General features: G+C 34.1%; 2 protein-coding genes across 2 annotated transcripts in view; one reads left to right on the top strand and one right to left on the bottom strand.

The window, feature by feature from the left end:
• Positions 1-24,524, bottom strand: part of LOC136819953 (calcineurin-binding protein cabin-1-like) — a 96,037-nt gene that overhangs the window by 21,143 nt on the left and 50,370 nt on the right. The window contains exons 12-37 of the mRNA XM_067076188.1: positions 24,235-24,289; positions 23,774-23,833; positions 23,250-23,344; positions 22,603-22,682; positions 22,161-22,229; positions 21,868-21,905; positions 21,538-21,583; positions 21,035-21,097; positions 20,539-20,616; positions 18,917-18,953; positions 18,493-18,557; positions 15,437-15,579; positions 14,707-14,777; positions 14,327-14,411; positions 13,822-13,874; positions 13,191-13,265; positions 12,858-12,932; positions 12,350-12,456; positions 12,019-12,094; positions 11,682-11,791; positions 11,392-11,541; positions 9,778-9,874; positions 9,402-9,467; positions 8,429-8,461; positions 7,949-8,047; positions 7,591-7,645 (exon numbers count right to left, since the gene is read on the bottom strand). Of these exons, the coding sequence (XP_066932289.1) occupies positions 7,591-7,645; positions 7,949-8,047; positions 8,429-8,461; positions 9,402-9,467; positions 9,778-9,874; positions 11,392-11,541; positions 11,682-11,791; positions 12,019-12,094; positions 12,350-12,456; positions 12,858-12,932; positions 13,191-13,265; positions 13,822-13,874; positions 14,327-14,411; positions 14,707-14,777; positions 15,437-15,579; positions 18,493-18,557; positions 18,917-18,953; positions 20,539-20,616; positions 21,035-21,097; positions 21,538-21,583; positions 21,868-21,905; positions 22,161-22,229; positions 22,603-22,682; positions 23,250-23,344; positions 23,774-23,833; positions 24,235-24,289 (1,981 nt within the window). The remainder of the gene's footprint in view (positions 1-7,590; positions 7,646-7,948; positions 8,048-8,428; positions 8,462-9,401; positions 9,468-9,777; positions 9,875-11,391; positions 11,542-11,681; positions 11,792-12,018; positions 12,095-12,349; positions 12,457-12,857; positions 12,933-13,190; positions 13,266-13,821; positions 13,875-14,326; positions 14,412-14,706; positions 14,778-15,436; positions 15,580-18,492; positions 18,558-18,916; positions 18,954-20,538; positions 20,617-21,034; positions 21,098-21,537; positions 21,584-21,867; positions 21,906-22,160; positions 22,230-22,602; positions 22,683-23,249; positions 23,345-23,773; positions 23,834-24,234; positions 24,290-24,524) is intronic.
• LOC136819952 (glutamate receptor ionotropic, NMDA 1-like) lies at positions 599-6,977 on the top strand. Its single transcript, XM_067076187.1, has 7 exons — positions 599-857; positions 1,374-1,701; positions 2,058-2,190; positions 2,477-2,752; positions 3,061-3,628; positions 5,459-5,628; positions 6,323-6,977. The coding sequence occupies exons 1-7, from the start codon at positions 651-653 to the stop codon at positions 6,831-6,833; spliced, it is 2,193 nt and encodes a 730-aa protein (XP_066932288.1). The 5' UTR covers positions 599-650; the 3' UTR covers positions 6,834-6,977.

The raw sequence follows: 24,524 nt of genomic DNA, 5'->3' as shown, positions 1-24,524 counted from the left end.
ATTCGTAACTTGCTGGTAGTTGGTAAACGCATTAGGCCAAGGTAAATTTTCGTCGGGAAAAAATATTCGTCACTTGGCCAAAATTTCGTCATTTTTCCCCGACGAAGTTTTCCCTGATAAGGTATTTTTCATATAAGAATATACTCTATAAGAATCAAATTATTAACTCTTTATAGATGGTGATATGCCTCTCAGTTATTAGTTCTTAAGAATTAAACAACCATTGTTCGTAAATCTTATCTTTTTAGCGATTTTGAGCCTCGTTGTTCATATAAAATTGTTTCATCAAGGCTCGATTTGGCACGATGTAAAGTAGACTTCAGATTAGCTTCCATCTCTACTTCTTGTTTTTTCCCATGCAGTTTGAAGTTTGAACTTTAGGCGAAATTTTCGACTTCAAGTCGTCTTGTTTTCATTCCAATAGAGTGAGCAAAGTATTTAATTTTGGCGGGAACTAATTTTGGCAAATTTTGTCTAAATTCACCGAATTCGCCAAAATTACTTCCCGCCAAAATAAGTTCCCTTAAGGTAGTCATTTCAAAGGAGATGCAAGATCGATGCAAAGGAATCTTTTCTTTCTCCATTTCTTCTTTTTTTCAGAAATCGAAAATTTATAAAACTGAAAGTTCAAATCTAGATAAATAAACCAAATGATGCCGGTGACAAGAAATTTATACTTTGTGCTTTACATTTACTGTCTGACCACGACACCAATCATCATGAATGACGAGCTAAACCCGAAAAGCTTATGGAATGTCTTGCGAGAAGAGTCAAACGGGACACTAGATGATCTAAATCATAATCTACAACAAACGTTAAGCTATGGTCATAACAAACACAAAGAGAAACTAGTGCAGGTATAGTCAACATCTCTTCGTTGTTCGAACCTCGCGAAAATATTTTGGTTGTTTCCGAAGTGTCAATTGAATTAATTCGATTAAAAAAAAACAGGTAACCGTGAGAGACTACTCCTTAAAGACGAAATTGACCAGGCAGTAAAGGTGGGTGCTATATGATAATACGATAAATATTACGGGATAACATAAGCTTGCATATAAACTACAATTTGTCCATTCCTACTTTGCTTATTTTCTATTATGTCTTAACTACTTTATTACACTTATATAACTTATTAAGTATTTGACACAGGAAAAATGAATGCGACAATTTACTAACGCGAAAAGCAGGGTTTTCGAAAATCACCAGGTGGCTCAAATTTTGTTAAACGGTTGTAATTAAAGCGAGAGTAACTGATTCGCGTTAATAACTTGATAAGTTAAATGTAAGTGTAATAAAGTGATCGTCTATCATGCTAAGCTACATGGTCCAAGAAGGATAACTAATAAATTTTACTGTAACAATAATTTTTGCAGGTAGAATACCACCATTCAATAATCACACGTCTCGTAAAAGAATACGCAGACGAATACGGGAACACAGTTGTCCTCACATACGGGAAATGCCACCCAGAATCACCCTTTCTAGGCATGCTTATCGCCAGATTTGAAATTGATACTCTCGTGGCATGTACGCGCATTACGACTGGAATGTATCCGTTTTTCCCTGAACGCCGAACACGTTATGAGGAATTTGTAGTTCTACTGCCAGGAGACATTCTTAGACTTTATTTGGAGTCTCTATCAGACGAAACAATGTACGATAGCCGACGGAGCAACAAATTACTTTTGATCGGAGGAATCAGTAAGTTTAATCAACTACAGTTGACGCTCTTTAGACTCGCTCTAATTCGATTTTCAAGGGGAATAGGATTTTCATCAAATAAGAGAGCATATTGAATAGTAAAGAGTCGTTTATGAGAGTTTCACGTTTACGGTGACTTTCAAGCTTATTGAATAATAGAGCGTATCGAATAATAGAACGTCGAATTAGTGAGCGTCAAATTTTTTTTCGCCAGCTACTTGTTTCAAATAAACACCGCTCTTAGAGGAGAGGCGTTTATTCGAAAGAGGCGTTTATTTGAGGAGGTGTTTATTGAAAGCTTTTCCTTCAGGGAGGGACGTTTATTCGAACTAATACGGTATTCCATAATACCATAGGCTTCAAAGAGTTTGAAGACTTCGAAAATCGTTACCCTGTTTTTAACATGGAATATTTGAAGGTGAAAGTGACCCAAAAAGTGGCAATAGGACTGATGGAAATCGTTCGTACAACTATACCTTCAAAACTAGAGTAAGTGTTTTTCAATTGAACGAATCACAAATTTTTACTCGATATGGACAAGCAGATTCTAAGAAAAAAATCTATAGGCGGTTTTAGACCCTGTCCAACTTATCAGGGGAAGAGATTTGTAATTGTAATTTCATTGTCAATTAACGAACGTTGCACTCCTTCGCATGTTTCCGACGTACTTGCTCTATTGTCTTAAATGCGCCAGTGAAATCCATTCTTACATCTAAAAAATGTAGCTCCGTCAGTGAATGTACCAACTCTTATCTTTCCTTCCTTCTCCTACTAGTTCCAAGACGGAATTCATCTCGTCAATGAGACCCAATAACATGATACAAAACATTGATACAATGAAAACAAAGAAACTAAAAGCAGTACGAGTTGTAACAGTCTTTTTCGCACCGTTTGTCCTAGAGACGCCTATGTTTAAACAGAAATGCGGAATAGCTGTTGAATGTCAGATTCCGGACAGGCAGGATAACGGAACAGTGAAATGGAGGATAGGATGTTGTACTGGAATAGTGGTTGATATCTTTGAAAGGATTCGCCACGATTTGGGTTTCAAGTAAGGGTTTTTTGTGATAGATTTTTGAGCCAAAAATCCGACAACCTGACTAAGAATTTAATGATTGACTATGGTTTTGGTTCTAGGGTTCTAGTTATGATCGAAATCATATAAAATTCTCAGGCATCTAAGAACTATGTATCGATTAAATCTGTATCTAGGCACCTCCAGTGGCTTATTCAATATTTCGTGATTCAACAATTGCTACAATTCATAAATATACTAGTCATTTCTTCCAAAAGATTATCAGTCATTTCTTCTGAAAGGTGTAAAAATGTATTGTTAGAAAATCAAACTTTGCTTTTCAGATATACTTTATATGTGGTTGAAGACGGTAAATGGGGAAGCCAAGAACAAGATGGACGATGGAATGGAATGATAGGTGACCTGTTACAAAACAAGGCAGATGTTGCCTTAAATTTGTTGAGCATAATCCAAAAGCGAGCTGAAGTTGTTGAATTCGCCGAACCTTTCATGCACACATCTTACGGCATATATCGTATCAAGAAACCTGGAGTTTTGAAATTTCCAAGTTGGGATTTCATGACACCGCTGTCAGAACATTTAAGATGGGCGATCATTGGTACTTGTATTTTTGCATTGTTGGTTATATTTGCGCTTGAGAATCATGTATTTATGCGCATTAAAGCTGATACTAAATATTTCCCGTTTCGTGAAAGTATGACTTATGTTTTCGGATTGACTTTTCAACGTGATATGGGTGGTACTAACCCACGGATGTGGTCTGGCCGCCTGGCGGCGCTCGGTTACGCTTCTGGCATGGTGGTGATTATGTCTATTTACACTGCTATGATCACAGCGAATACGATCATAACGGAAGTGGATGATGGCTTTCGAGGATTCAAAGATGAAAAGGTTGGAATTTTACATTATTTGTTAGAGAACTCTCCTTTTAGTTTTCACCTGACATTGGGCTTTTCCAGAAAGCCCCCACTGTTGAGGATATTGATTTTTCGAAGTATCGAGCCCTCTGGATATCCTACTTTATTAGTAAAGACCCCCTGAACATCCACTCTTAGAAATATGCTCAACCCCCTGGATATCCTCTCTTATAAAGATGCCTACCCCTGGATATCGTATTTTTTACTTGAAAAGACAATTTACCCCTTGGACATCCGCTCCGCTAGATATACGGCTAGATATTTAACCCCCTGGGTTATCCCATATCCTCAACAGGGGGCACGGGCTTTTTCTGGAAAAGCCCATTCTCGAATTTTTATAAACGGGGGGACCTATTTGCCGGGGGGGGTTGGAGAAAATCCAAAAATAAGGTAAATATATAGGTATAGGCTAAAATCAGGCTTTTTGGTGCTAAATAAGGTGACTTCTTCTTGCTAACTGAAAATATTCTTAAAAGTTAATAAACGGGGGGGGTCTTAATAAGGTCCGGGGGGTTGGAAAATTTTTGAAAAATTAACAAGCGGGGGGGGGCGTTTATTTGGCACCTTAGAGTACGTGGATAGTACAGTATTAAAATATTAGGCACTCTCTTAATTGGTTTTCATGAGACTCACCACCAGTTGGATCAGCTATGTATCTATGAATTGGACAGTACATTCAAGGACACTTGTATAGCGTAGCTGGACTGAGCACAAATTTATTTCCTTTGAACATTGTCTGTCGTCGTAATAATAGATATTGTCTTTCTTTGACCAAGCAATAAGAGATCGTTCCTCATGTTTTTCAACCAATCAGAAATACTTTTTAATAAAAGTACTCCACAATGAAAAACCATCGTCAGACAGATGGATTTTACATGCAAAGTTTGTTGCTAAAGATATTTTATGAAATTTGACATGATTGCAATAACAAGAAAACAACAATTGAACAATTACTTTTTAATGAGTTTTATGACACCTTTATACAATCAAATAATTAAGAAAAAGAAAAAATTTCCTTTCTCGTGAATGATGTGTAGATTTTTGCTTTCAGCAGCTGTAGTATGATTTATTCCGTTCCTTGTTCGACATCTTGCTATAGCCACAATAAGATTTGGGTACTTTGGTGAAAGTTTAGGCGAGTTTAGGCTATTTTTTACTCATTTTTTTCTTCGTCATTTTCAACTTCAACCTTCTAAGAGTTGTTTAAAATAACTTTACGTCATTTACAATTTAACTTTTTCGAAGGACCCTTTTTTCAAGGTTTTCGGCCTATAAATTGACCAAACTTATATTTTATTCAGAAAATCTTCATTCAAGATAAAATAAAACCTCATGGAAACTGAAAAACTTTGTTACAACTAATTATTTCAATTAATTTGAAAAATAATATTCTCAACCGCTGACCAGGGTTCGCGGATTCTCTCCGACAGACATGTGTTAAAAAGAGAAGGAGAAATAGCTGTTTTACTCAGTCCAGCTTCGCTATACAAGTGTCATATGGTACATTGAAGGTGCGGTGCTGACCCACTTAGACGACTCGGTCACTGCTCCTTGTAATAATTACAGACTACAGTGCTAACCTATAACAATCAAAAAGTTCCATTAAAATCAAAAGCGTCAAAATAGCAAATACTCGCAGTACAGTCATTTTTTGGCATCTTGGCGCGTTTAATTGTTAATTCGCAGTACAGCAATTTTGGTCATCTTGGCGCGTTTAATTGCTAAGGGATTCTGGATTGTTAAAGGTAAGTACGGCGTATGTAACGAAATAATTGTTTTGAGGTGTTCTATTCTGCATTTTCAGTTATTAAATCCAACACCGGAGTACAAGTTTTCAATCGAAGGAGGTATAGGTTCTGGTCAAGAGGAATTCTTCCAGCATAATACAGATGAACATTTTCGTAGAATGTATCATTTCATGAAAGGCTATTTTGTACGTTCACCTGAAGAAGGAATCAAAGCTCTTCTAAATGGGTGAGTCTTGCTGTCGTTCGAACTTAACCTCTTCCTTTAGCAAACTAACTAGAGTTGTTTATAACCCGTGTAAAACGGTAATATGGGTGTGTTATATGATAATATGATAATTGTTACGGGATAGTATTACCTTAAGGGAAGAAATTTTCGCGGGAACAAAATTTCGCGGTTTTCGCGGATTTTGCCTAAAATCGCGAAATTAAGTTCCCGCGAAATTTTACAAAATCGTCGAACCGCGAAATTAAATTCCCGCGAAATTTAATCTATTTCACGCATTCCCCCAAATTCGTACTATTTCTAGCCTTAAAACAGGATTTTGGCTTATTTAATAACGCTTTTGGCCAAAAATATCCTGCAACCGCGAAATTAAATTCGAAAATTTCTTCCCTTAAGGTAGTTTGTATGACTACAATTTTCCCTTCCATTATTTTTGCTTGTCGTCTAGCATGCTAGACTACCTATCCTTTAAATTTATTTTTTCTTTGAGTTTGTTTTTCAATTCCGGTTTGAAAGTAAATTACTTTTGTCAGAAGCCTGTCCTCAAATTCGAAAACAATCCAAAATGGCTTCTCCAAAAGCTTTATAAAACACAAAGATATTCAAAAGATTCCTCATTCAAACGGGTTTGGTGTCCCCCCCCCCTTTTCTAAAACTACTGACTCAAAATTATCAAACTCTTTTTTAATCATTACAGTTCTCTGCAAGGATTCATTGCGGATATTAAAACAACCGATCTCCTCTTATCAGCTACGATGAAGAAATTAGTATGCGCTGGCAACATAAAGACACACAATGACACTGTTCTGAATCATGGTCTCGGATTAGCATATCGGAAAAATTTCACATACGGTCGAACTATATCAAATGTCATTTTAAGAATTTCTCAAGAGCCTGGCTTTGTCGAGCAAGTTGAACGAAAATGGACTTTAGGATCGTGCCCGAAAAATATACAACCTGCCCAGTTCGGATGGATGTACTTTTCCAGTTTTTTACTGATAGTGGCTGGTGGTGTAGCCTTTGGGTTCATTGCCAACTTGGTTGAGTATTTCCTTTTTGGTGATAAGCTTAGACCGAACTCGCTGACTACACAGACTAAAATAATGTTCCAAGCGAACCGAGCTTTACAAAAACAATTTCATGAATACGACGAAAGGAAAGTTCATTTTGGTCAGAGTGGAACGTACATGACTGCATCGTCTTTGTAATTAAAATACAAATGCTGAAACCTTTTTTTTTTTGATAAATATGTTAAGAATTTGAATTTTCCTCACAATACTCACAATTTACCTTTGTCCCTATTTAATTGAAATTTAATGAGATAAAAACTGCAAAATACGAGCCTAAGACTCGATTTTTATTGTTCTCCTCAGTCTAAACACTATAAAATTTCATTACCACGTACCCCTCATAAAAATTTCAAAAATATCACTTTAGAGCTGAATCTCTAAAGCCTTACCTCTCGTTTAACCCCTCCCCGACGAGAAAAAATGTTTGAAAAAAACCTTAGTTTTCTTTTTACTTTGCAACGGTGGTTAAATAAACTTGTCGACCGCCGGAGGTGGTTTCTTTCATAGTGGTACGCTAATCTCGTTTTGCCTTAGCTCATTACTTCGTCTACCATTTACTTTTGGTTTTTTTAACTAGATTACCCAGGTGTTTCTCTTTTTTTTTCGCTGAATGTCTTTTATTCGGAATTGAGTAATAGAGACATGAAAAATGACTATATTGTAAACTGTTTTCAATGAATAATCTAAAATGTACTTGAGATGACATGTAGGCATTAATAATGTGCGCGCGCTCTTTCGCGAGCGTGATGCGTGATGGCAGGCGGTCGTTTCAGTGTGGTTTAGATCCACACTGTGACCTAGTTTATGTCTGTATGGCCATTTAGCTTAATCATGTATGGGTCTACCGCCACTGGAAGAGTTTAACGATACTTGATAAATACTTTATTGCTCTTACCTTCAACTTGTTTTTGTGGTACCACTGTTGTGATCTTCTTCAAAACGTGTTGAACCTAGTGAAATTATAAAATTGAGAGTTATTAAAAAAATCAATCGAAAATTGCTTGACTTTGCAAGCTAATATTATGGTTACTTTATCCAAGGAACTTGCTTTATCAAATCATATGAACTTAGAACCATGGCTAATAATTCTTTACCTTACTCATTCTCGGTATAAAGCTATCAAAAAAATGGAGATCACTCTTCTTTACAAGTAAATTTAATGTTTTCATTACATCATAACACTAAACAGAAGGTTTTATAAAGTCGTTGCAGTGAAGCATAAAATATTGCTATTTGCGAGAGGGGTAACAAACCTCAAGAGAGATGGTATGCGTTTTGATGTTCAACTGTGGAATTGCATTTGGTGTGTAAAAATCGTACATTACTTTTGAATTCTTCCAAGACAGAGAAACCTGAAACGAAAAGACAGACTTTGTTATTTCAGGATGTAAATAAAACCAAAATTGTTTAAAATCCAATCACTTTGAAATATATGATCCTAAAATTTCAACAAAATTTAGCTATTTCTAGTTCCATATTGGTCCATCCCCCCATATATGAATATCGAAGTTCAACCGTGTTTTTGGACTAAAACTCCATCGAAGCAGTAACGGTTAACAACCCAAAAGACAACAATCAATTGGTTGGATTTCTAAGAGATAAAATTGAGCCAAATCAACTTGTTTGATTGTTGACCGTAACTAGGGTACTGAATCTAAGCAAAGGATTGTTCTTATGAAAAGTAAACTTTCTTATGAAAACTAAAATTTCTTATGAAAAGTAAACATTCTTACAGCCTCTACGTTATGGTCAACCACCAATTTCGTCTAAAATATAAACAGTTTAGTAATGATAGAGACAGGATACACATTTTTTAATAAGAACAAATTATATAAGAACATAAAGCATCAATGACAAAAAATTTAAGAACAAGTTATGAAACATTTCGGGGCTTGTGGACTCTGAAACACCCGATTTCTTAGGAAAATGGACCAAAATAATCACAAAATGGTGAAGTTAAGAACATTTTCAGGCTTAAAATTCGAAAGGTTTAAGAACATCCGAAGACTTCAAAAATTTTGAAAGTTCTTATAAGAAAACGTGCAATGGAAGGAAACTGCATGACACCCCTGTCTCAGTGCCCGGTGGCATGATTTCAGTACATGATTTTTTCCTACGTCACTGCAGTAATCAAATTTTTATTGCACTCATTTGTGAATTGAGATATAAATTGAATAAAGACAGCGACAATAAAAAACAGTTCTTGAATTCCCAAGCCATTTAGGATGATTACAAATGAGTGCAATAAAAATTTGATTACTGCAGTGACGTAGGAAAAAATCATGTACTGAAACCATGTACTGAAAAAAATCATGTCCTGAAATCATGCCACCGGGGCACTGAGACAGGGGTGTTGCATGCAATCCCCAACCATCTAACTATCCATCCATTAAATATAATAAAATATGCTCCCAATAGACCTTTTCATCAATTACGTCACGAACATCACTTGCTTCGTTTTTAAATTACATATTGCCATGGTGATTAACTTCCAGCGGATTTTATTAAAACTACTTCCTATTCATAAAAAAAACCATTTAATGTCTCAAGAGACATGATCACCATGGTAATTGTTTGAATACGAGGCAAGTGATGTTCGTGACGTAATTTATGAAAAGGTCTACCCTTTGTTTTGAATTTATTTTTGAGGTAATACTAACTCTTGATGATACAATGACCAGGTAGATTTGTTGCAACGATACTCACTTTAATCTTTTTGCATGGGTTGCCATAAAGACAATAAAAACATTGTTCCAACTCCTTGGAAAGTGCCTAGAAAGAGAGATTTGAAGAAATTGTTTTTTCCTCCGTTTAAAAGGAAAAATCCATTTCTGAAATGAGTACAGTATGTCTCATTCTTACTATGTATGAGAAAGCACAAATTTTAATCAATTTTCATTTCATTTGGCGGATGGCAGTAATAAAACTTTATAGAGGGAACATAATGCTGAATCCACCCTTCTTTCAGCTAAAATTAATTTATCTGGGATGTTACAATTGTGCAAGCGTTCCAGATTAACGTAAAATATTTAGTGAAGAATATGTTTAGAAATTTAGACAATTATGTTAATATGACTGAAACCTCTCGTTCTTTGCCAGTAGACATATGTAGAGCTGATGACAATTCGTCGACCAAGCAATGTAGCAACACTCCATCGTCGTGACAACACCAATGTTTTCTATGTTGAGAAGAAAGGGGGAAATCCTATTAAACCTTGGTATTAATTCTTCAAAGCAAAAAATAGCAGTTTGACGAATCAGGACAACTATATAAGTGTAATAAGGTAACTGATTAGTTACGAGCATGCGCAACGCACTGGGCTCAACTTCAGATGCTTCAAATTATTTATAGGTCCGATTGTAGCAAAAAACAACAAAAGATTAGTGCATACATCCATTTAGGTCTAAATTTTGAAAATGAAATAAACATCCTACAGATATTCACCCAGAGAGCAAGTGTGCCAAATTCCGACAATTTTTGAAATCTCAAGACTGCCCCTAAGTTTTAGCCTCGTTTTGGCCTCATCTCCAGGCCCCAACATTCAAAAAAAAAATTTAAATGAAATAGAACCCCCCAGATATTCACCAAAGAAACAAGTGTGCCAATTTATAGCCAAATCCGACAAATTTTGAAGCCTTGCTCAAAAAATCAAAATTTTTGAAAAGTGAAAAAATCACTCCCACATATTCACCCAAGGAACAAGTGTGCCAAATTTCAGCCAGATCCGACAAATTTTGAAGTCTCCAGGCCGCCCCAAAGTTTTGGGACATACACACAGACTCACACACACATTCTCAGATTCTAGCACAACTGAAGTTGAAAATTTAAGTATGATAAGGTAAGTATGATAAGGTAACTATAAAACAGACTGAAACTCCCTAGTCAAAATTGCACAATAGACAAAAATGAACCTTCAAGTTTTGGTAAAAAATTACAATGTTTTTTTTTTCAACAGACAACCGTTTGCTGAATTCGATCATTTCGATCTCTATGATGGCAATTGCTTTAGCAACGGGTTAGGCTGCCAGGAGAGACCTAGCACAGCTTCCAGTGTTAATACTTTGATTGGATTAGAAATCTACAGAAAGCAATTAAAGTACGAAGAATTACTTGGGGGAGTTCTCTGTATCGCGTAAAAGGACAATGTTTTAGAGATGGAAAAGGCAAACATTTTTTAACAAAAGGCTTATAATTTTAACACTTCGTAACTTTATGAGAAGGGATGTGTAGATAAGTGTTATCTAGCTTTCTCGCAGCATTCTTTCTAGCATTATTATACAGAAAATAGTCTGAGTCAGATCCAAGAAATACAGTACCCCCCACTTAGGCAAAATGGAAAATGGGAGCCGGGTATGTGTGAGCCATAAGGGTACCTTTTTCACACCCTCGAAAGTCTCTCAGAGGGGTACAGAAACTATAAAAAAGCAAATTGAGTCTTTGGTCTTTGTAAATGTAAGGATCCAAAACTCACCAAAATCGAATTTTTTTCTCTCAAAGGGTCGTGATTTTCAAAATTTTGGACAAAAGTTTTGAGAAAAGTCACTAAGGATCCCATCTCAGAAACGCCAATTTTTTCCATCTCTTAGGGACGATTTTCGATTTTTTTGCTCGGACCCGTTACCTCGCAAACCTAGTACCCCCCTCCAGGAGTCAGATTCTTTGGCTAACGACCAAAATACTGATACACATGTCTACCTTGCTAAGTGATTGTGGGCAGTTCTCAAGAACTGTAATCCACCCTTCTTTGATGAAGCAGTAGAATCTATACTGTCCTCCGATCCTTGTGATACATCGTCGTCTACGTGGATGACCTCTTCTTCATTTAATTGGTCGGACGTTTGAGTACTAAAATAAGTAAAAACGATAATAAATTAATAAGAAAGTTGATTGAGGATTGACGGGGATTTTCGTGCGAGTTTGCTTGGAAATCAGCCAACAAAATTGGTTTATACAAAACGACCGGAACTCTGGCGTTGGTTAGTTACCTAGTTTCAGGCATATTTTTCCATTTGATAATTCGATAGATCAGTAACCATGGTAATGTAGTGACGTCGCAGTCATCATTTGATTCGCAATCAGCATTTGCTTCCAAAAGCTAAAAGGGAAGGATTCATAGTAGTTAAAATGTATGTATGCGAGAGAAAGTGAAAAGTGGAATCGCAAAAAGTATATATATATCACTGCTAAAGTAATATTTTGTGTTTGTTAGTCTGCAACTTGTTTCCTTTGGCTTATCTATAATACTGGAATAACCTTCAAAGTAACAATAAGTCAAAGTTTAGGTCGCACAGAGTAACGATATAAGAATTTAGAATGTCTTACTTTAGCCAATTGTTCACACAAGGATTGTACAAAATTGTCAGATAGCAAATTTTTCTTCTCCTGACAAACGAAGTAACTGTTAAAAAAGGAAGAAGGAAAATCATTATTTATGTACGTCAAGTGTCAAGCTTTGTACTGTAGCTAAAAAAAGTAAAAGTATTTAGACAATAGAAAAAAGGTTGAAAAGAAAGTGTCGGCTTATAGTTAATTTTGTTAAATAATCGAACGCATAGACCCAAAGAATGAGGTAGCACCAGAAATGACGCGATGGTAAAAAGTTCACTATTGCAGGAAAAAACAGCTAAAAACAGAGGAATTAGATTTTTTGTACCTATCAAGAACTTTTAAGACCTCGTTAAAATTGACTTTCCATCCGTCCACGATTGTATTGTTTGACATAGCTTCGTTCAAAATCAACTTGATACAACCAAAACATTTCTAGATAAAATAATGTATTTGAACTCAAAACGGAAGCAGAATGGCTATTTCTTTAAGCTATCTTTTCCTAGAAACTGTTCAACTTGAGTCCGCATAAAAAACTTTGGTCCATTTCTTCTAGTTTTTGCTCACTGTTTGATCATGTGATTTAATTGTGAGCCAATCCAATACTGAATCAATCGTTTTGGTCCTTTGTTATTACCATATTAGAATTTCCAGGACGGTATAAAGGAGAATTTTTCCAGGGGTAAAAGACTGATTTTAGTTCGCCCACGCTAACTTTTAAGGTATGAAAAGAACCACACATGATTCTGCTAATTTCACTGTATCCTGAGTGCATTTTGTAGACTAACACTTTCCAAAAAGTGGGTTAACTCTAACCCTCTAACCGAATATCTCACCTCATGACACGACGTATTGCTGTAAGACTGTGTGAGGAGGTAAAGCTGCGTTGGTCTTTCCTTGCTTTTGGCGACCTGAGAAAAAAAACGGAAAACAAAATGTTTTATGCTTTTGTGTCTTTTTACTGCCAAATTATACATACGAGTTATTGAAATACGCATTATTAGCGCTTCTTTGATACCAGTTAACATTTTGAAAGTAGTTATTTGACATTTTTTGAGTTTTGTTTAACCTTTCCAAATTTCCGCGAAATCCGCAAAATTTAATCCTCGCTAAAATTTATCAATTAAAGTAATAAGAAACGATCTAACAAAGACGGTTGTGATTCAAACCTTTTGGTCCATCAAACATGGTTCAAGCATAGTGACGATCTTCTCGTATTCCTTGCTATCGAATATTTGTTGAAGCTGAAAAAGAAGTCGGTTTTAACAACCCCGATACTCTCTCTTTTTTCATATTTAGTCTACTCTCATAAAGAACAATGAGGCTCAAAATCGTCGAAAAATAATAATAATGCTGACCGAGCATTGAATTGCTGGATTTCAAGCAAATTTTCAAGCAATTTACGAGTTAATGAAAATAAAAGTTTATGGGATGAAGATTCAAATACAACAGTTTTGTCCTAAAAATAAGAGCAGAATACTAGAACAATTTGAAACTCAAAGAACAAACGAAAAATTTGAAGCGAGCCTAGGCAAAAATTTATCCAGTATAGACCTTTTCTTAAATTAAGTCACGAGCATCACTTGCCTCGTATTCAAACAATTACCATATCATGGCTCTCGATACATTAAATGAATAGGAAGTAGTTTTAATAAAATCTGCTGGGATTTAATCACCGTGGCAATAATTTCAAAACGAGGCAAGTGATGTTCGTAACGTTATTCATGAAAAGATCTATTGATCATCAGACCAATTTCTTTTCTAAAGAAAGATTCACAGAAAAGCCTTTCAGTAACTTACCTCGTCTGTGGTTTGACTTTGATTCAATCGTTCAATCATTTTGTCCACATTTTCTATAGACGAGGAAAAATGTTAACAAATGAAATTAAACATATACAAAGCTGTTTGCTGATCTTGCTAAAGCAATAGAAATTATCTACCTTGATTCGTCAAAAACGTAATTAAAGATTTTTAACGTCTAAATGAATGACCTGCATAATGCAATTTTAGAAAAAAGACATGCTATTGTCAGATCACGCGCACTATTTTGTTTTTGTGATTCGTTTTAAACTTTCAATGTTTTTTGCATTCTCAACATTTTCTTCAAATAGCGATCCAGACTTGTTAACCTGGCTTTAACTCGCTCATATAATAAGAAGCAAAAGAACAAGTTTAACAGCAGTGTCATACATTTACGGCCCCTCTCCAAAGCAAATGTTTCTCAAAATCTTCTCTAGTTTCGAAAATCAATTTGGCGTTGTCTCCCACAAAAGAGGTTTTAAACTGTGCTGGATAACATTAATACCTTTATTGATGATATTGTTTGTTTGACAATTGTGAAGAACAATATCCTCAAACGTCTCGCCATAACTATCAAGATAATCGAGACACTGGAATAGAATAGAACAATTTATCATTTGTAAAGTTTTAGCTACATAACAAATTTAGATAAAATAAGAAACCTAATTTCAATTTGATAAATGCTTTTTAAGTTTTGTTAGTTAAGTTTCGTATTTTCCACCATCATAGAAGCGAATGTGATCACCTATACATATTCGAACCTTTGCTAGCAGAAATTACGTAACATGAAAAAACATAACAATGTCTATTGTGACCTCACAGTGATAAATCACATTATATTTGTTAAAGTTACCCTTAAGGAAAAGGTTTAAAATTTTTACTAACATTGTAGAAAGCATTTGTGGCCTGTGGTATCTGATTGCCATCCATACATGATCGACCATACAGATAGAAAACTAAAACGTAAGCATCAAAATTAGAAAGGAGACGATGACACTTATGAGTAAAGTGTAGGGGTTGAAGGGTATCAGCTGTTGACTTGGAAGCTCTTATTCTGCTTTATGTAGTCTGTAGGAAAGCAGAATGATAAAGAAAATTAGATCTAATTTGATCAAAATATAGACAGTTTTTTTACTACAATTCGTTGATGAGATTGGGACGTTTATACCCATAAAAGAACATTCTCGGATAGCTAGGATAGAAGTTCATAATTTCCATAATTTTTTCTATCAGATGTTTTAAATCAATAATCTTAAAACAATTTAAATGCGTATATACACACCCTTATTAAAATTTCTCACTCCAAACTCGTGGGCTAGTAAATACAGGGCACGGGTGTAACGTGTGTAACGGGTCTTACACGTCTTTTTTATAAGAACATCCAAAATTTTCAAAGCTTTTTAACTTTTTGGATTTCGGCCCTAAAAATGTTCTTAACATGTTCTCATTTTAATCAATTTTTGACCATTCTTACCCATTTTCTTATTAAGAAATGGAGTGTTTTTGATTCCATAAAGCCTTAAAATGTTCTTAACATTTTGGCCGGGGAAGCCTTATGTCCTTATATAGTTTGTTTTTCTAAAAAAACGTGTAATGGTTTAACAATAAGTCTTACAACGAACGACAAAATGGTGTGTATCTTTCGTTTCGTTCAACAAGAGATCATTATTTGAAGCCAATAGAGATAAATAGCTGAAATCCTGTTGGAATTTTGTTTTCATCTCCTCTTGATCTAACGCTGGTGAGGAATGACTTAATCTACCAAGAAGATACAAAAAAGTGTTAGAAAGAATAGAACCTCAGGGGTTTGTGGTAAAGGGAGTCAGTATTAATCAATTGAAAGTATTACTGGACCATTATGATAAATCTCAAAAACTTCAGTCATCAAAAAGTAGTAACAGTTAACGCTTTCTAATTCGATTTTCAAGGGGATATACTTTTTATTGAATACCAAAAAAAGTAGTAACAGTTAACGCTTTCTTATTCGATTTTCAAGGGGATATACTTTTTATTGAATACCAAAAAGAGTAGTAACAGTTAACGCTTTCTAATTCGATTTTCAAGGGGATATACTTTTTATTGAATACCAAAAAAAGTAGTAACAGTTAACGCTTTCTAATTCGATTTTCAAGGGGATATACTTTTTATTGAATACCAAAAGAGTAGTAACAGTTAACGCTTTCTAATTCGATTTTCAAGGGGATATACTTTTTATTGAATACCAAAAAAAGTAGTAACAGTTAACGCTTTCTAATTCGATTTTCAAGGGGATATACTTTTTATTGAATACCAAAAAGAGTAGTAACAGTTAACGCTTTCTAATTCGATTTTCAAGGGGATATACTTTTATTGAATACCAAAAAAAGTAGTAACAGTTAACGCTTTCTAATTCGATTTTCAAGGGGATATACTTTTATTGAATACCAAAAAAGTAGTAACAGTTAACGCTTTCTTATTCGATTTTCAAGGGGATATACTTTTTATTGAATACCAAAAAAAGTAGTAACAATTAACGCTTTCTAATTCGATTTTCAAGGGGATATACTTTTTATTGAATACCAAAAAAAGTAGTAACAGTTAACGCTTTCTTATTCGATTTTCTAGGGGATAGACTTTTTATTGAATACCAAAAAAAGTAGTAACAGTTAACGCTTTCTTATTCGATTTTCAAGGGGATATACTTTTTATTGAATACCAAAAAAAGTAGTAACAATTAACGCTTTCTAATTCGATTTTCAAGGGGATAGACTTTTTATTGAATACCAAAAAAAGTAGTAACAATTAACGCTTTCTAATTCGATTTTCAAGGGGATATACTTTTTATTGAATACCAAAAAAAGTAGTAACAGTTAACGCTTTCTAATTCGATTTTAAAGGGGATAGACTTTTTATTGAATACCAAAAAAAGTAGTAACAGTTAACGCTTTCTAATTCGATTTTCAAGGGGATAGACTTTTTATTGAATACCAAAAAAAGTAGTAACAATTAACGCTTTCTAATTCGATTTTCAAGGGGATAGACTTTTATTGAATACCAAAAAAAGTAGTAACAATTAACGCTTTCTAATTCGATTTTCAAGGGGATATACTTTTTATTGAATACCAAAAAAAGTAGTAACAGTTAACGCTTTCTAATTCGATTTTCAAGGGGATATACTTTTTATTGAATACCAAAAAAAGTAGTAACAGTTAACGCTTTCTAATTCGATTTTAAAGGGGATAGACTTTTTATTGAATACCAAAAAAAGTAGTAACAATTAACGCTTTCTAATTCGATTTTCAAGGGGATATACTTTTTATTGAATACCAAAAAAAGTAGTAACAGTTAACGCTTTCTAATCGATTTTCAAGGGGATATACTTTTTATTGAATACCAAAAAAAGTAGTAACAGTTAACGCTTTCTAATTCGATTTTCAAGGGGATAGACTTTTTATTGAATACCAAAAAAAGTAGTAACAGTTAACGCTTTCTTATTCGATTTTCAAGGGGATAGACTTTTTATTGAATACCAAAAAAAGTAGTAACAGTTAACGCTTTCTAATTCGATTTTCAAGGGATATACTTTTTATTGAATACCAAAAAAGTAGTAACAGTTAACGCTTTCTAATTCGATTTTCAAGGGGATAGACTTTTTATTGAATACCAAAAAAAGTAGTAACAGTTAACGCTTTCTAATTCGATTTTCAAGGGGAGAGACTTTTTATTGAATACCAAAAAAAGTAGTAACAATTAACGCTTTCTAATTCGATTTTCAAGGGGATAGACTTTTTATTGAATACAGGACTGTATCGGATAGGAAGGTTCCTTAATCTAATAAACACAAGGTAGACATTGAATAATAGAGCTGACAAAGCAAAATACTAGGCAAGATTCGATGTCATTTTTGAACACAAATTACATATTTGCGCATAATAGATGCGAATCAGTATACATGAATGTTCGCGCTGAAAATCTTTTTAAGTTGTTTGGTAAACCCCTTGACATTTGCACGTGTAAAGGATTCGAGTTTCGAAAACAGGAGCTCATTGTCGAATCAGAAAGCATCAATTAAATATTAGAGAAAAAAAAATTGCAAATTCTAATACCGGGTGCGCCACAAAAAAGTTTCTCTCTTTGAAACTAATTTTTTCGAAATCTAAAGATTTTAAAAGAACCATTCCCATTGCATTGAAAAGAAGAAAGATAAACTTAAATTTTGATGGGTCACTTATTAAATTCGATTCATTAGATCAAAAGTTATGTTCAATTGAATAGAAAAGTTACTTTCGAAAAGTGCTCGAAATCGTTAAAAATCGACCTATCAAATTTTTATTTTAAAATTGGCAATCACAATAGCCTTTACATGATAAAGAGCATTTTCAGTAACTAAACACATAAATTTTGAAACTGAAGGGTCGCAGAGGTTTTAAAACTTCAACAAAATCACTTTAATTTACTTTTACCGAAATTTTCCTCATATTTTTTTGGTTCTAGACTGGATAAAGTCTATGTAAGGCTGGATCTACCTCGAAAGCCGTATTTGATGTATTTTCATGAATTTTACCAGATTTTTTGGCCTTTTTCGATGAATTTTCTTCATTTCATTGAAATTCAATGAAATTGTTTCTTTAAATGGGGATGAAAAGAAAACTTGCGCAACTGAAATTATTGATAAAGATAAAAACGTCTTACTTGACTCCGCAACTTCTTTGGTTTAACCAGCTATCCAACTGCAATTCCAAACCAAGCAAGATAACCTGATAAAAATAACAAACTATATCAGATGCAACAATATAGAGAACTCTCCAGTAAACTTAGCCAGTGTTATAATTCAACTTCAAGATTACAATAAACTTTACATCTTTAGTAAGGGTACCGGATGTACTTAGGTTTTTTTTTCACCTCCCAAAGTCTCCCAATGGGTTACAGAAACGACAAAAAAGCAAAGCAAAGGGTCGAAAAACTCTTTAACTGTACCAATATCACGAAAATTTAAAAAAATCTCTTTCTAAGGGTAGAAAATCTTTCGAAAGTTGTCTCTTTAATGGTCACTTTTTCGTCAAAATTGAGTCCCTGTCTTGGATTTTACTTATTTTGAGTAATGGTACATACATACCCTTCCAATTTTGGCTGCATATTCAAGGTTGTCATTTCTAGAATTGAAAAATTTTTCCTATACGACATTATGATCTTCCTTAGGTGTTTGTTTACTCTGCCATCAAAACAAACTCAAATGTTGAGACTGACCCCTTCTACAATCGGAAGTGGGGTCTTCCTTCGTTAATAGGCCATTTCACAGTCGAAATGAATCATGGGTAATTAGGACTGATTGCACCTCCATAAGCATAACGACTTCCCGTTGGCTAGACGCAAAAATCTTTAAAATCTTTCAAAACTTTGGTCGCAGCGGTCCTGATTACCCATTACGCTTTACGACTGTCTGACCTATAATAGCAGGTCCCTAAATTTAATGTCACCTAATCAGATTAAAGAGTAATTTTGAGAGTGGTCCTTTTGCTTTGAGGTCTGTATAAAGGTATTATAAAGTAGCGCAAATTCGTGATTAAGTACCAAATGGAATGCTACTTAAATGTTGCAATCAAATGAGGCACATACTTGCCGCGAGTTAGGGAGTTGCTAGTTTCGAGTTGGGGAGTTGCTAGTTTCGAGTTGGGGAGTTAAAAAATTACCGGCTACCGAAAAAGAATAACATACATCAAAAGTACGATATATAACACATATAATACGTTTAATACATATACCACCTGTAATATGCTTCTTTGCCTTAAACACGTGCGCTGAGAGCATGGGAAGCTATTTTCTACTGTCAATTCATATCCATTAATATTTCCTACATCACATTGAGTATAAATATAATTCTTGATTAAAGTGACTTTAGAACCATTGTATTTTATAATGTGATCAAAATTTTTATTAAAAAGTGCCAATTCCAATGATAAAATGACAAAAGAAAGTGTCGTTATTTTTCTAGCTCTATAAGCTATCTCTACGAATTTTTTGAGGCTAAGATGACTGTCAACTTATATCCTTTCATACAATAAGCATCACTTGCATTATGATCAATATTTTTTGGGAAATTTGTTTGACAATCATTGTATTTAAAGATTTTGTCAATATTTTTACAAGAACGTGTCATGTTGTCAGCACCCGGGGGGGGGGCAGTCAGGCAAATTGACCGACGGGTATGTGCGGCGGTTAAGGGTATTTTTCAAAATATCGGAAATGCACTGTAAGGGTGGACTTTTGATAAATGCACTGTAAGGGTGGAAATTGCAGCAAATCTGGGAAAAATTGCAAATTTTTGCTCGAAAATGTTGATTTTTTTTGCTCTAAAAAAATTTGAAAAAATGCACTGTAAGGGTATGAATTTCACCGATTTTTTTCTGCACTGTAAGGGTGCGATTCTAAAAGCCAATTTTTTCGCCGCACATACCGTCAGTTGGTAAACCCATTGCCCCCCCCCCCGGGTGTCAGCATTATGACAATGACATAACAGTACTAAGTATTTTGGCTTTGCTAGCCAGCACCTTACCATTTTCATGATCTTAAAGTCAATAATATGTTTGGTACTGGCTAATTTGAAATTTGTACTTTTGGGCTACATTAGTTTAAACTATAAAATTTTCGGTCGCCGTAAAGTTTTACGAACTCCCCAACTCCCCAACTCACTAACTAGAACATTACCTAGACTCCAATCAAATATGGAGTCAGACTTACTCAAAGATATTGGGTAATTGGGTGTGTTTGCGATATGTATGATAGATTTTGATGAATTTTGAAGTGAGCCTTGTTTCCCTGGAACAAAAAAATTGAATGGTGTAAAAGTCAAGAATTTAAAACTAATTGATTGAATTTTCCCAAATCTTTAAAGCGCTGGGGAACCTCAAAGGTATGCAAGAAGTTGCTTGAAAAAAGGTTTAAGATGGATGACAAAGTGATCAGAAAAAATCAACTGACATATTATTTGGACGTCATTTATTCAACGCGATTAAGGTGATCATATACAAGCTTTTTGATTAAAAAAATCAAGACGGAATTTAAGTAATTCCCTTTGATGAAGTGTTTCAAAGCTCATCCGCTTTAAGTGTACAATCTTTATTGCCATCAAGTGGAAACTACTCTCGATGAAATTAATAAAATTACACCGGAACGGTTTCTACATGATAACAAAAAAAAGTATATATACTTAACGAATTCTGATTTAATGTTGTACCATTTGTGATGCCAAACATCTGACAATGCCATCAAGAATTCTTCCATAATAGTGATGCAAGTCCTGGAACACGAAAGATAAAAAGTGGTCTATCAAGATTTACGCAAAAATATAATGGTGTCAAAATTAGGAGGAACTGAATTAGTATAAATTAAAAATCCTTCTAATATAGTTTAGCAAGCTAGCCGACTAATTAGAAATTATAGTAGAAATAAAGCAAAAAGTAATGGAGGGAACAAATTTTAGTTCATAAACTAAATCCCGTAACAATAATCGTATTAACGCCTATATACTACTGTACTACACGCATTATAAACGACTTCAGCCTACCTAATTTTTAACACATTATATAATTACCCGATCTGTTTTGGAAACCCCATTTCATTTATCTTGAGCACTTATTTTCACTGATTGAACAAAGTAATCCTGTATTATATTTTTAGCTAGTTGCTAATGAATTTCTTCAAATATAATACAAGTCTTAGGTAAACTAAATTTCTTACTTTTTCAGCACATTCTTGTTGATGAAGTTAGATACTGCAATCGATTCTAAATAAGATAGGGCAGCGTGGTAGGGCGATAAAATGAATAAAAAAATGGAGAAAGTACCTTAGTTTCAAGTAGTTTCAATTTTAGGTACATAACCCTGTTTGAGTGTTTTTTTTTTCACTTTTCAAAAGGTGAATTTAGAATTGAATGGTTCATAACTAAGAAACTGAGTGTATCAAATTTAAAAAGTATTACCTAAATAAAGCTAGAATTTTTAACTTTTGTAAATATCAAGGCTCCAGGAAAAAACGGCCAGGAGTATAGTAACATTCTCGAACGCTTACCTTTCTGTAGGTCTTCAGTTGTACCAAAATGTTGTTGACTAGAATCAAGCAAAAAAAATGTAAGAACTTAAAAATAATCTATAGTAAGAAACACGGGAATTACATTTCCAATTCCCGAATCTAAGAAGGATGTTTTGAGAAACTATATAAGTGGGCCCAGGAGTAAAAATAGAAAAAAAAACACGAAACATTTGGCTTTAAGATATCTTCCAGATAAATTGATTGAGTAATTGAATTGTATAAATGTTCGTTTCAAATTTTTCACTCACAAAATTTTGTATACAACCTTTTACCTTGGTGTTTTTGCAGTCACCTCAATGGACGCTTTGCTTTCTTGAGAGTCTTCAGAATCAGCTGTTGGTCTATAACCGTAGAAGGACGATGAAATTGAATGAATCGCTCCTGATTTTGGATCCGCGGGGATGATCACTCAGGCAAAATAGGATACAGGGACATGCTGCCGGTAAGGGTCTCCTTTTCAAGTTCCGAAAATATCTGGCATAATTATGGAAGTGGACATAAGGGAAATTCCCAGGGGAATTCTGTGAATTGAATGAGTATATTCCCTGCTGCAAATAGAAAACTTCAAATTATATTTTAGCCGGCCGTTAATACCAGTGCAACCCTTATCGCCAGGTTTAGACCACTTATACTTAAGCTGAAAATATAGATTCTGCTTCAAATTGAAAAACCTCTATGTAGTCGGTAAGGATTGATAAAAAGTTATTTAATTACCTGAAATCTGAAGGGAGAAAAGAATAAACAAGTTCGTTCAAATTAAAATCTAATTCTTTGGCTTTTGATTGTTTGCTGACCTGAAAATGATAAGCATTGTAGGTTGTAAATTGTTCCTTTAAAACTTTCAGACGTTAAAATATCATCATTTATTTTCATTAGGCGAAACCAATTCGATTAGGTGTTTCACGTGCCCGACCGACCCTGAAATTCCAAAAATCGAAATAAAAATAAAATTGATTTTGGTAGTACACCTTTATTTTCATTGCTTTGCAGACTGCGAAATTTTCAAAATTTCGGTAGTTTTTCCAAAATTTTGAGAATTTTTATGTTCAATTTTTAATTTTATCTATGAATTCGAGCTTTTTGTGTCTTTTTATTTGTCAAGATATAGTAGTTTTTGCTGCCTTTTTAGGGAGATTTTATAGGTAAAAATTCTACTTTTATTTTTATTTTTACGCTCTTTTTTTGGGTAGCTTGGTCCGTAAAACAACAAATTAAATTGACATCGCCTTAGTTGAAGAAAAACGATAAACCTTTCATGTTGTCGAGATCGATATTTAATTCAACCAACTCTTTTTGTTACAAGCTTTGCTTTACACGTTTTTTATATTGTATAAGATCGTGATTAACAGAATTTCACTTACACGACTTGATCTTCGTTTAGGTTGGGGTTCCATTTCTTTTTCTTGCGGAGTCAGCACCAACTTCTTCCTCTTTACACCTTTAACGCCGTCTGTATCTAAAAGTGAAATCAAAATAATGATTATCATTCGTTATCAAAGCAGACTCAAAATGAGTCTCTTAGAATATTGATAATCCTTATAAGATGAACCGTTGACAATAAAATTGGCCCTTTCATCTTATAGAGGAGAGATTCATCCGCATGATCCAAGGCCGAATCTCATTGTTAAAGGTTTATCTTATAGAGAATGTTCCACTTTTGTTGATACTAATTATGAGTTTTGCCCTTTTGCCTTGACAACGATAAAATATTCCTTTATACCATCTCTTGAAATGTTGTCTGTTGTAAATTGAGTAAACAGCAATCATAATGAACTCTGAATGAAAAGTTATGGGCAAAACAGTAAAAAAAAGTTTTCAAAAATAGTTTTTTAATCTTGAAGCGAAAATCGTGTTACTAAAATCTACAAGCAATCAGTTTTTATACCTCTTATTGATTTAGCATATTTCTTTGCCAGAACGTCTGGAGAGGGCACTGGCAAATTGGCTAATAAAAACGAAAGAACAGAGGAGTGATTTCTATTAACATTGCAAGTAATTCATAGAGTACCTGTCTGAGTTTTTTAAGCTTTATGCCTCAGCGATCCCCATTTTAACGAAATCCAGGCTTTAGAACTTAAATGCGTCTACTTTCTTTTAAAATCAGAATTTGATTTTAAGTGATTTCAGAAAACCTCTAACACACGCATTGTTCTTAGAAGCTATTGTTATGATATTCATTAAAAATAGTCATTAAAAGCGTGGTGAAATAATAAGTAAATAATTAGTAGAACTAAGTAGAGTTGCAGAAACATTAAAAGGGTAAAAAAACTATGTCAGCGTTAAAATTGACTAGATTCACACGGTCCAATTATTTGAAACGGTAGAATTTTAAATAATAAATCAAACCTTGTTGTTCTGGAGTACGTCGTAACGTGGACATATCAACACTAAACCCTAATGACTAACAGAAAAAAAGTTTCATATCGTGACATGCGATTAATACACAACAGAAATTTAGTCATTTCCAGGTAAAAATAGTTAGACGCTTTCATTATATTTATGCGACTAACAATGCAACAATTGAATCGATAGAGGAGCTTCAAGATTGAAAAAAATTGTTCCTGGAAATTAAATCTTCTAAAATATTTTGTCAATTTGTCTTTATCGTGATATGTAATAGTTATCGGACAGTTGCG

Source organism: Clytia hemisphaerica, unplaced genomic scaffold (genome assembly GCF_902728285.1).
Source record: "Clytia hemisphaerica strain Z4C2 unplaced genomic scaffold, Clytia hemisphaerica genome assembly, whole genome shotgun sequence".
NCBI lineage: Eukaryota > Metazoa > Cnidaria > Hydrozoa > Leptothecata > Clytiidae > Clytia > Clytia hemisphaerica.
This window is presented reverse-complemented; position numbering and strand designations above follow the sequence as displayed.

What these genes read in the sequence shown, in the direction of transcription:
- LOC136819952 (XM_067076187.1), top strand. Translation starts at nt 651, where the DNA reads ATGATGCCGGTGACAAGAAATTTATACTTTGTGCTTTACATTTACTGT. An exon ending in ACTTTTGATCGGAGGAATCA is followed by an intron (nt 1,702 to 2,057) that starts GTAAGTTTAATC and finishes ATAATACCATAG; the next exon opens with GCTTCAAAGAGTTTGAAGAC. An exon ending in CGCCACGATTTGGGTTTCAA is followed by an intron (nt 2,753 to 3,060) that starts GTAAGGGTTTTT and finishes TTTGCTTTTCAG; the next exon opens with ATATACTTTATATGTGGTTG.